Consider the following 12372-nt stretch of genomic DNA (forward strand, 5'->3'; position numbering starts at 1 on the left):
CTGATGGATTTGAGCAGCGGTGGCAGCTGCACTGATGAATTTGAGCAGCGGTGGCAGCTGCACTGATGGATTTGAGCAGCTGTGGCAGCTGCACTGACGGAGCTGAGAAGCTGTGGCAGCTGCACTGACGGAGCTGAGAAGCTGTGGCAGCTGCACTGACGGAGCTGAGAAGCTGTGGCAGCTGCACTGACGGAGCTGAGAAGCTGTGGCAGCTGCACTGACGGAGCTGAGAAGCTGTGGCAGCTGCACTGACGGAGCTGAGAAGCTGTGGCAGCTGCACTGACGGAGCTGAGAAGCTGTGGCAGCTGCACTGACGGAGCTGAGCAGCTTTCGCAGCTGCACTGACGGAGCTGAGCAGCTTTCGCAGCTGCACTGACGGAGCTGAGCAGCTTTCGCAGCTGCACTGACGGAGCTGAGCAGCTTTCGCAGCTGCACTGACGGAGCTGAGCAGCTTTCGCAGCTGCACTGACGGAGCTGAGCAGCTTTCGCAGCTGCACTGACGGAGCTGAGCAGCTTTCGCAGCTGCACTGACGGAGCTGAGCAGCTTTCGCAGCTGCACTGACGGAGCTGAGGAGCTTTCGCAGCTGCACTGACGGAGCTGAGCAGCTTTCGCAGCTGCACTGACGGAGTTGAGCAGCTTTTGCAGCTGCACTGACGGATTTGAGCAGCTTTCGCAGCTGCACTGACGGATTTGAGCAGCTTTCGCAGCTGCACTGATGGAGATTTGCAGCTTCACTGGAGTTGAGCAGCTATTGCAGCTGCACTGATGGATTTGAGCAGCTGTGGCAGCTGCACTGATGGATTTGAGCAGCTGTGGCAGCTGTACTGATGGATTTGAGCTGTGGCAGCTGCACTGATGGATTTGAGCATCTATTGCAGCTGCACTGCTGTTGGAGATTTGCAGCTGCACTGATGGATTTGAGCAGCTGTGGCAGCTGTACTGATGGATTTGAGCTGTGGCAGCTGCACTGATGGATTCGAGTAGCTATTGCAGCTACACTGATGGATTTGAGCAGCTATTGCAGCTGGATTGATAAAGATTAGTAGCTATTTCAGCTGCACTGCTGGAGCTGAGCAGCTATTGCAGCTGCACTGATGGAGCTGAGCAGCTATTGCAGCTGCACTGACGGAGCTGAGCAGCTATTGCAGCTGCACTGACGGAGCTGAGCAGCTATTGCAGCTGCACTGACGGAGCTGAGCAGCTTTCGCAGCTGCACTGACGGAGCTGAGCAGCTTTCGCAGCTGCACTGACGGAGCTGAGCAGCTTTCGCAGCTGCACTGACGGAGCTGAGCAGCTTTCGCAGCTGCACTGACGGAGCTGAGCAGCTTTCGCAGCTGCACTGACGGAGCTGAGCAGCTTTCGCAGCTGCACTGACGGAGCTGAGCAGCTTTCGCAGCTGCACTGACGGAGCTGAGCAGCTTTCGCAGCTGCACTGACGGAGCTGAGCAGCTTTCGCAGCTGCACTGATGGATTTGAGCAGCTTTCGCAGCTGCACTGACGGAGCTGAGCAGCTTTCGCAGCTGCACTGATGGATTTGAGCAGCTTTCGCAGCTGCACTGATGGATTTGGGCAGCTTTCGCAGCTGCACTGATGGGTTTGGGCAGCTTTCGCAGCTGCACTGATGGATTTGAGCAGCTTTCGCAGCTGCACTGATGGAGATATGCAGCTGCACTGATGGATTTGAGCAGCTGTGGCAGCTGCACTGATGGAGATATGCAGCTGCACTGATGGATTTGAGCAGCTGTGGCAGCTGCACTGATGGATTTGAGCAGCTGTGGCAGCTGCACTGACGGAGCTGAGCAGCTTTTGCAGCTGCACTGACTGAGCTGAGCAGCTTTCGCAGCTGCACTGATGAAGCTGAGCAGCTTTCGCAGCAGCACTGAGGGATTTGAGCAGCTTTTGCAGCTGCACTGATGGATTTGAGCAGCTTTCGCAGCTAGATTGATGGAGATTTGCAGCTGCACTGGAGTTAAGCAGCTTTCGCAGCTGCACTGATGGATTTGAGCAGCTGTGGCACTGATGGATTTGAGCAGCTTTCGCATGTAGATTGATGGAGATATGCAGCTGATGGATTTGAGCAGCTATTGCAGCTGCACTGGAGTTGAGACGCTGTTGCAGCTGCATTGATGGAGCAGAGACGCTGTTGCAGCTGCACTGATGGAGCAGAGACGCTGTTGCAGCTGCACTGATGGAGCAGAGACGCTGTTGCAGCTGCACTGATGGAGCAGAGACGCTGTTGCAGCTGCACTGATGGAGCAGAGACGCTGTTGCAGCTGCACTGATGGAGTTGAGACGCTGTTGCAGCTGCACTGAGGGATTTGAGCAGCTTTTGCAGCTGCACTGATGGATTTGAGCAGCTTTCGCAGCTAGATTGATGGAGTTGAGACGCTGTTGCAGCTGCACTGATGGAGTTGAGACGCTGTTGCAGCTGCACTGTTGGAGTTGAGACGCTGTTGCAGCTGCACTGATGGAGTTGAGACGCTGTTGCAGCTGCACTGTTGGAGTTGAGACGCTGTTGCAGCTGCACTGTTGGAGTTGAGACGCTGTTGCAGCTGCACTGATATGAATTTGAGTAGCTATTGCAGCTGCACTGATGGAGATGAGCAGCTACACTGATGGATTTGAGCAGCTATTGCAGCTGGAATGATAAATATTAGCAGCTATTTCAGCTGCACTGCTGGAGGTGACACGCCATTGCAGCTGCACTGATGGAGTTGAGCAGCCGTTGCAGCTGCACTGCTGGAGGTGACACGCCATTGCAGCTGCACTGGTGGATTTGAGCAGCTATTGCAGCTGCACCGATAAATTTGAGCAGCTGCACTGATGGCTTTAAGCAGCTATTGCAACTGCACTGAAGGACATAAGCAGCTATTGCAACTGCACTGAAGGACATAAGCAGCTGTTGCAGCTGCACTGATGGAGTTGAGCAGCTTTTGCAGCTGCACTGATGGAGATTTGCAGCTGTACTGATTGAGTTGAGCAGCTTTTGCAGCTGCACTGTTGATTTGAGCAGCTAATGCAGCTGCACTGTTAGATTTGAGCAGCTAATGCAGCTGCACTTGGATTTAAGCAGCTATTGCAGCTGCACTGTTGGATTTGAGCAGCTATTGCAGGTGCACTGATGGATTTGAACAGCTATTGCAGCTGCACTGATGGATTTGAACAGCTATTGCAGCTGCACTGATGGATTTGAACAGCTATTGCAGCTGGATTGATAGATTTGAGTAGCTGCACTGATGGATTTGAGCAGCTGTACTAATGGATTTGAGCAGCTATTGCAGCTGCACTGATGGAGTTGAGCCGCTATTGCAGCTGCTCTGTTGGAGGTGACACGCCATTGCAGCTGCACTAATGGAGTTGAGCAGCTATTGCAGCTACACTGGAGATTTGCAGCTGCACTGATGGAGTTGAGACACTGTTGCAGCTGCACTGATGGTTTTGAGCAGCTGTTGCAGCTGCACTGATGGTTTTGAGCAGCTGTTGCAGCTGCACTGATGGTTTTGAGCAGCTGTTGCAGCTGCACTGATGGTTTTGAGCAGCTGTTACAGCTGCACTGATGGTTTTGAGCAGCTGTTGCAGCTGCACTGATGGTTTTGAGCAGCTGTTGCAGCTGCACTGATGGTTTTGAGCAGCTGTTGCAGCTGCACTGATGGTTTTGAGCAGCTGTTGCAGCTGCACTGATGGAGATTTGCAGCTGCACTGTTGGATTTGAGCAGCTAATGCAGCTGCACGGATTGAAGCAGCTATTGCAGCTGGATTGATGGAGATTTGCAGCTCCACTGATGGATTTGAACAGCTATTGCAGTTGCACTTTTGGTAATGAGCAGCTAGTGCAGCTGCACTGATGTAGTTGAGATGCTATTGCAGCTGCACTGATGGAGTTTAGCAGCTCTTGCGGCTGCACTGATGGCGATGAGCAGCTATTGCAGCTGGACTGATGGATTTGAGCAGCTATTGCTTGGAAATGATTAGCTAGTGCAGCTGCACTGATGGAGATTTGCAGCTGCACTGATGGAGATTTGCAGCTGCACTGATAGATTTGAGCAGCTATTGCAGCTGCACTGATTGAAATTTGCAGCTGCACTGATGGAGATTTGCAGCTGCACTGATGGAGTTGAGCAGCTATTGCAGCTGCACTGGAGTTGAGCAGCTGTACTGATGGATTTGAGCAGCTGTTGCAGCTGCACTGATGGAGTTGAGCAGCTGTTGCAGCCACACTGATGGAGTTGAGATGCTATTGCAGCCACACTGATGGAGTTGAGATGCTATTGCAGCCACACTGATGGAGTTGAGATGCTATTGCAGCCACACTGATGGAGTTGAGATGCTATTGCAGCCACACTGATGGAGTTGAGATGCTATTGCAGCCGCACTGATGGAGTTGAGATGCTATTGCAGCCGCACTGATGGAGTTGAGATGCTATTGCAGCCGCACTGATGGAGTTGAGATGCTATTGCAGCCGCACTGATGGAGTTGAGATGCTATTGCAGCCGCACTGATGGAGTTCAGATGCTATTGCAGCCGCACTGATGGAGTTGAGATGCTATTGCAGCTGCACTGATGGAGTTGAGCAGCTGTACTGATGGATTTGAGCAGCTGTTGCAGCTGCACTGATGGAGTTGAGACGCTATTGCAGCCACACTGATGGAGTTGAGATGCTATTGCAGCCGCACTGATGGAGTTGAGATGCTATTGCAGCTGCACTGATGGAGTTGAGCAGCTATTGCAGCTGCACTGATGGCGATGAGCAGCTGTTGCAGCTGCACTGATGGATTTGAGCAGCTGTACTAATGGATTTGAGCAGCTGTACTAATGGATTTGAGCAGCTATTGCAGCTGCACTGATGGAGTTGAGCCGCTGTTGCAGCTGCACTGATGGATTTGAGCAGCTATTGCAGCTGCACTGATGGATTTGAGCAGCTGTTGCAGCTGCACTGTTGGAGATTTGCAGCTGCACTGATGGCGATGAGCAGCTATTGTAGCTGCACTGATGGAGATGAGCCTCTATTGCAGAAGGATTGATGGAGATTTGAGCAGCTGCACTGATGGATTTGAGCAGCTGTACTGATGGATTTGAGCAGTTATTGCAGTTCGATTGATGAAGATTAGCAGCTATTGAAGCTGCACTGATGGATTTGAGCAGCTATTGCAGCTGCACTGATGGATTTGAACAGTTATTGCAGCTGCACTGTTGGAGGTGACACGCCATTGCAGCTGTACTGATGGATTTGAGCAGCTATTGCAGCTGGATTGATGAAGATTAGCAGCTCTCGCAGCTGTACTGATGGAGCTGAGCAGCTATTGCAGCTGCACTGATGGATTTGAGCAGCTGCACTGATGGAGCTGAGCAGCTTTCACAGCTGCACTGATGGAGCTAAGCAGCTTTCACAGCTGCACTGATGGATTTGAGCAGCTATTGCAGCTGGATTGTTGGAGATTAGCAGATATTGCAGCTGCATTGATGGAGCTGAGCAGCTATTGCAGCTGGATTGTTGGAGATTTGCAGCTGCACTGATGGAGCTGAGCAGCTTCACTGATGGAGATGAGCAGTTATTAAAGCTGTACTGATGGATTTGAGCAGCTATTGCAGCTGGATTGATGAAGATTAGCAGCTGAGCAGCTATTGCAGCTGCACTGATGGATTTGAGCAGCTGTGGCAGCTGCACTGATGGATTTGAGAAGCTATTGCAGCTGGATTGATGAAGATTAGCAGCTTTCGCAGCTGCACTGCTGTTGGAGATTTGCAGCTGCACTGATGGATTTGAGTAGCTATTGCAGCTGCACTGATGGAGATGAGCAGCTACACTGATGGATTTGAGCAGCTATTGCAGCTGGATTGATAAAGATTAGTAGCTATTTCAGCTGCACTGCTGGAGATGAGTAGCTGTTGCAGCTGCACTGATGGAAATTTGCAGCTGCACTGATGGAGATGAGCAGCTGCTGCAGCTGCACTGATGGAAATTTGCAGCTGCACTGATGGAGATGAGCAGCTGCACTGATGGAGTTGAGCAGCTGTACTGATGGAGTTGAGATGCTATTGCAGCCGCACTGATGGAGTTGAGATGCTATTGCAGCTGCACTGATGGAGTTGAGATGCTATTGCAGCTGCACTGATGGAGTTGAGCAGCTATTGCAGCTGCACTGATGGCGATGAGCAGCTGTTGCAGCTGCACTGATGGATTTGAGCAGCTATTGCAGCTGCACTGATGAAGATTTGCAGCTGCACTGATAGATTTGAGCAGCTGTACTGATGGATTTGAGCAGCTGTTGCAGCTGCACTGATAGATTTGAGCAGCTGTACCAATAGATTTGAGCAGCTATTGCAGCTGCACTGATAGAGTTGAGCCGCTGTTGCAGCTGCACTGATGGAGATGAGCAGCTCTTGCAGCTGCATTAATGGATTTGAGTAGCTACACTGATGGAGATTTGCAGCTGCACTGATGGAAATGAACAGCTATTGCAGCTGAACTGAGATTTGAGCAGCTATTGCAGCTGCACTGATGGAGATGAGCAGCTGTTGCAGCTGCACTGATGGAGTTGAGATGCTATTGCAGCCGCACTGATGGAGTTGAGATGCTATTGCAGCTGCACTGATGGAGTTGAGATGCTATTGCAGCTGCACTGATGGCGATGAGCAGCTGCACTGATGAAGATTTGCAGCTGCACTGATGAAGATTTGCAGCTGCACTGATGAAGATTTGCAGCTGCACTGATAGATTTGAGCAGCTGTACTGATGGAGATGAGCAGCTGTTGCAGCTGCACTGATGGAGATGAGCAGCTAATGCAGCTGCACTGTTGGATTTGAGCAGCTAATGCAGCTGCACTGTTGGATTTGAGCAGCTAATGCAGCTGCACTGTTGGATTTGAGCAGCTAATGCAGCTGCACTGTTGGATTTGAGCAGCTAATGCAGCTGCACTGTTGGATTTGAGCAGCTAATGCAGCTGCACTGTTGGATTTGAGCAGCTAATGCAGCTGCACTAATGGATTTGAGCAGCTAATGCAGCTGCACTGTTGGATTTGAGCAGCTAATGCAGCTGCACTGTTGGATTTGAGCAGCTATTGCAGCTGCACTGATGGATTTGAGCAGCTATTGCAGCTGCACTGATGGATTTGAGCAGCTATTGCAGCTGCACTGATGGATTTGAGCAGCTATTGCAGCTGCACTGATGGATTTGAGCAGCTATTGCAGCTGCACTGATGGATTTGAGCAGCTATTGCAGCTGCACTGATGGATTTGAGCAGCTATTGCAGCTGCACTGATGGATTTGAGCAGCTATTGCAGCTGCACTGATGGATTTGAGCAGCTATTGCAGCTGCACTGATGGATTTGAGCAGCTATTGCAGCTGCACTGATGGATTTGAGCAGCTATTGCAGCTGCACTGATGGATTTGAGCAGCTATTGCAGCTGCACTGATGGATTTGAGCAGCTATTGCAGCTGCACTGATGGATTTGAGCAGCTATTGCAGCTGGATAGATGGAGATTTGCAGCTGGACTGATGGATTTGAGCATCTATTGGAGCTGCACTGATGGAGTTGATGCTATTGCAGCTGCACTGATGGAGTTTAGCAGCTCTTGCAGCTGCACTGTTGGAGATTTGCAGCTGCACTGATGGATTTTAGCAGCTGCATTGATAGATTTGAGCAGCAGTACTAATGGATTTGAGCAGCTATTGCAGCTGCACTGATGGAGTTGAGCCGCTGTTGCAGCTGCATTGATGGATTTGAGCAGCTGCACTGATGGATTTGAGCAGCTATTGCAGCTGGATTGATGGAGATTAGCAGATATTGCAGCTGCACTGATGGAGCTGAGCAGCTTTCACAGCTGCACTGATGGAGCTGAGCAGCTATTGCAGCTGCACTGTTGGCGATTTGCAGCTGCACTGATGGAGTTGAGCAGCTTTTGTAGCTGCACTGATGAAGTTGAGCCTCTATTGCAGCTGCACTGCTGGAGATGAGCAGCTATTGCAGCTGCTCTGTTGGAGGTGACACGCCATAGCAGCTGCACTAATGGATTTGAGCAGCTACACTGATGGAGATTTGCAGCTGCACTGATGGAAATGAACAGCTATTGCAGCTGCACTGTTGGATTTGAGCAGCTAATGCAGCTGCACTGTTGGATTTGAGCAGCTATTGCAGCTGCACTGTTGGATTTGAGCAGCTATTGCAGCTGCACTGATGGATTTGAGCAGCTATTGCAGCTGCACTGATGGATTTGAGCAGCTATTGCAGCTGCACTGATGGATTTGAGCAGCTATTGCAGCTGCACTGATGGATTTGAGCAGCTATTGCAGCTGCACTGATGGATTTGAGCAGCTATTGCAGCTGCACTGATGGAGATTTGCAGCTGGGCTGATGGATTTGAGCATCTATTGCAGCTGCACTGATGGAGTTGAGATGCTATTGCAGCTGCACTGATGGAGTTTAGCAGCTCTTGCAGCTGCACTGTTGGAGATTTGCAGCTGCACTGATGGCGATGAGCAGCTTTTGCAGCTGCACTGATGGATTTTAGCAGCTGCATTGATAGATTTGAGCAGCTGTACTAATGGATTTGAGCAGCTATTGCAGCTGCACTGATGGAGTTGAGCCGCTGTTGCAGCTGCACTGATGGAGATGAGCAGCTATTGCAGCTGCACCGATGGATTTGAGCAGCTGCACTGATGGATTTGAGCAGCTGCACTGATGGATTTGAGCAGCTGCACTGATGGATTGATGGAGATTAGCAGATATTGCAGCTGCACTGATGGAGCTGAGCAGCTTTCACAGCTGCACTGATGGAGCTGAGCAGCTATTGCAGCTGCACTGTTGGTGATTTGCAGCTGCACTGATGGAGTTGAGCCTCTATTGCAGCTGCACTGCTGGAGATGAGCAGCTATTGCAGCTGCTCTGTTGGAGGTGACACGCCATAGCAGCTGCACTAATGGATTTGAGCAGCTACACTGATGGAGATTTGCAGCTGCACTGATGGAAATGAACAGCTATTGCAGCTGAACTGAGATTTGAGCAGCTATTGCTGCTGCACTGATGGAGATGAGCAGCTGTTGCAGCTGCACTGATGGATTTGAGCAGCTATTGCTGCTGCACTGATTGAGATGAGCAGCTATTGCAGCTGCACTGATTAAGATGAGCAGCTATTGCAGCTGCACTGATTAAGATGAGCAGCTATTGCAGCTGCACTGATTAAGATGGGCAGCTATTGCAGCTGCACTGATTAAGATGGGCAGCTTTTGCAGCTGCACTGATGGAGATGGGCAGCTTTTGCAGCTGCACTGATGGAGATGAGCAGCTTTTGCAGCTGCACTGATGGAGATGAGCAGCTTTTGCAGCTGCACTGATGGAGATGAGCAGCTTTTGCAGCTGCACTGATGGAGATGAGCAGCTTTTGCAGCTGCACTGATGGAGATGAGCAGCTTTTGCAGCTGCACTGATGGAGATGAGCAGCTTTTCCAGCTGCACTGATGGAGATGGGCAGCTATTGCCGTTGCAATGATGAGCAGTTATTGCAGCTGCACTGATGGAGATGAGAAGCAATTGCAGCTCCACTGATGGATTTGAGCCGCTATTGCAGCTGCACTGATGGATTTGAGCCGCTATTGCAGCTGCACTGATGGATTCGAGCCACTATTGCAGGTGCACCGATGGATTTGAGTAGATATTGTAGCTGCAATGATGGCAAGTAAATTGATACAGCTGCACAGGAGATGAGAAGCAGCATTGATGGCAAATAAGCTTTTTTGCAGCTGCACAGATGTAATTTGTAATATAAATGCAGCACTGATGGAGAGATGCAATGGATATGAACAGATCATGCAGCTGAACAGGAGATTTGAAGCTGCACTGATGGCATAAGCGGTGCAGCACTGTCAGTAAGAAGAAAACTGCTGCAGTAATCTGTCGTCGTAGTTTCTATGACAGAAATGAACAGTTGCTGGCTATACTTGTGACATAAGCGGCGTTCTTGACTGATGTGCAATGAGAAGCAGCTATTTAGATGGTGGTGATCAGATCTTGCAGGCCCTTTACCATAGTGATTAGCTGCACTAATGAGGATTAGCAACTGTTCTAGTTGTACTGATGGAAGCAAATAGTTGGATTAATGCCACTTTGAGGCCTATGTGCAGCTGCAGTGGTGACTGTGAGCATCTGTTGCATCTGCATTGCTTGCAGTGGGCAGCTGCAGCAGAATTGGTGGCAGCGAGCAGCTGCATTTACGACAATGCTTTGATGGCAGGAAACAGCTGCAGCAGCTTCAAATTTCATGGGCTTGTTGCAAGATCCCCAGCATTGACATTGTGGTGCAGCAGCTCCAGCTTTGGTGATGAGCAGCAGGAACTCTCTCTCTTTGTTTTTGTTAACAGCAAAAATCTGCAACTATCTTTGGAAGTGAAGAGCAGCAGCTTGGTGTAAGGGTATCAAACAAAAGTTTCAAATCCAACCAAGTTGATCACACCCCATAATGGCAGCAGATCCACTTTTGACACTTTCTGCTCTTCCATTCATGTCGGAGTGTACCAGACTTCCAATTGTAATCCATCTTGCCAGAGTAGGTCCAATTTTACCTGGAAATAATAATAAGGTTATTAAATTAAAGGCAGGGATTTTGGTTATGACTTCCTTAGTCTATGTTAAATTTACCAATCTTAAGTCTTTTAGAATATTAGTAAGTAAATAAATGTAGACTTTTCTGTATTATGAATTCCTACCTAACATTACAGTTTTTCAGGATGTTTGCCACTGATGGAGAAGAAGCACTACACGAACTCCAGAAACTTTTGGCCGACCCAAATATTGAAAGTGCTGTGAGACAGGGGGATATATATGCTGTGATTGTAGAGTACTATGCAGCCAACAATAACTTTAAATCAGCTATTACTGTTCTTCAAGAAATGAAGAGTAGATTACCCAAAGTATGTACTACTTTAACTTTTTTTTTAATAATTGAAATCTCTTCTTAAATTAAGATACAAATTTGATGCTAGCATCAAGCTATACAATATTTGTAATTTTTCAGATCAACCCAAGTTATTATGTGGATCCACAAACCTTACAAAACATTGCCAAGAGTACGGGAATGGACTTCACCTCGGGTGAAAATGGAGAAATAGAGGAAGGGGGTAGTGAAGAAGATGGTAATGCAAGTGAAGAGGAAGTTGTTGAAGAGGATGACGATGACGACGACGATAATAGGCCACTAAGGAATAATCATTTTGCCCTGAATGGTTCTGCGAAATTCTTCTAAATTCAGTCCATCAATGTTGTTTAAACAGTTCGCTTTTGTCTCCATGTACGTTTTTGTAAAACTTGTATCCGAAATCCCATAAAATTCGTCTTTATAAGTTGCTTGTTCATTTATACAAATATGTAACGTTGCTACATAATTTTAATAATGGTTATTAACTGCTTTTGAAAAGTTGAAATATTAAGTCAAAATTGTTTTATATATTACATTAGGCAAGAATAAATTATTTTGTTATTAGTAATACGTCATGTGTTTATATTCTTAAGTCAGACTGTACTTACTTGCCAAATAAGGCAAGTATCAGGCAATATGGGTGCTGAACTATCACTTACAGATTATGTAATCAGACTACAATTTTATCCACATATAGTTATGGGTAAGGGGCGATTTATTTTACTTTAATAAAAAATCATTTCGGTTCACGTATGTAATGCATGCAAGGCGAAAAATATTACAACTTAATTTGGCACTGAGACTTTCTTTATGGGGATTAGTGCTTAAAGGAAAGTATGTCTATAAAGTAGAAATAATTTTGTAACAATTTGTAAGCCAACAATTTCACTGCTACAGAAAATTAGTTAAAACTGCATCAATGTGGAAAGCAAGCAGATTAAAGTAAAATAATAAGCAAGAAACAACACTAACATTTAGGGGCAGCTAACTAGACACCCTTAATTAATAAAGACCAGCAGAAGATACGTAATACAGAATCATAAATATTTCTATCATGGTGATGGCAACTTTTTAATTAGAACTTTTTTTTTCACAGAATAGGGATCTAATATTCAAGAAGAAAGATGTTCTGGTGTTGAATCTAGGACCAGAAGTGTGTCAAAGGATGTATTATGTAAGCATTGTTTTTAGAAATAAGACAAATGACACTAAAAATAAAAGCCCTCCCAGGAATACCAACTTCCTAGACATTATTATGAGTTGCTTGGTATGGCAATGAAAGCTCTAATGTAATCTTCAAATATCAATGACACTATGAACCTATCATTGAAATTCCTTCCAAGTAAAATTGAAAATTCTTTTAATTTTATGCAATTTTGAAAACTTTATAGACATTGTTTATACAGGGTAAAAGTTGCCATAGCAATGTCGCAATTTTTGTTTTAAGAAGATGCAAGT

The 12372-nt window shown here is 47.6% G+C and overlaps 1 protein-coding gene across 3 annotated transcripts in view; it reads left to right on the forward strand.

The window, feature by feature from the left end:
* The window catches only part of rempA (intraflagellar transport protein rempA), a 116642-nt gene extending 104483 nt beyond the window's left edge, over window positions 1-12159 (forward strand). The window contains exons 25-27 of one of the 3 annotated variants that reach the window (XM_068380528.1): window positions 10726-10909; window positions 11014-11286; window positions 12011-12159. In XM_068380528.1, the coding sequence (XP_068236629.1) occupies window positions 10726-10909; window positions 11014-11241 (412 nt within the window). In that variant the 3' untranslated portion in view covers window positions 11242-11286; window positions 12011-12159. Of the gene's footprint in view, window positions 1-10725; window positions 10910-11013; window positions 11434-12010 lie in introns of those variants that run through there. The other 2 variants (XM_068380529.1, XM_068380527.1) reach the window with 2 other exon arrangements.
* The last annotated feature ends 213 nt before the right edge of the window (window positions 12160-12372 follow it).

Source organism: Palaemon carinicauda, chromosome 9, assembly GCF_036898095.1.
Source record: "Palaemon carinicauda isolate YSFRI2023 chromosome 9, ASM3689809v2, whole genome shotgun sequence".
In the NCBI taxonomy this organism is placed as follows: Eukaryota; Metazoa; Arthropoda; class Malacostraca; order Decapoda; family Palaemonidae; genus Palaemon; species Palaemon carinicauda.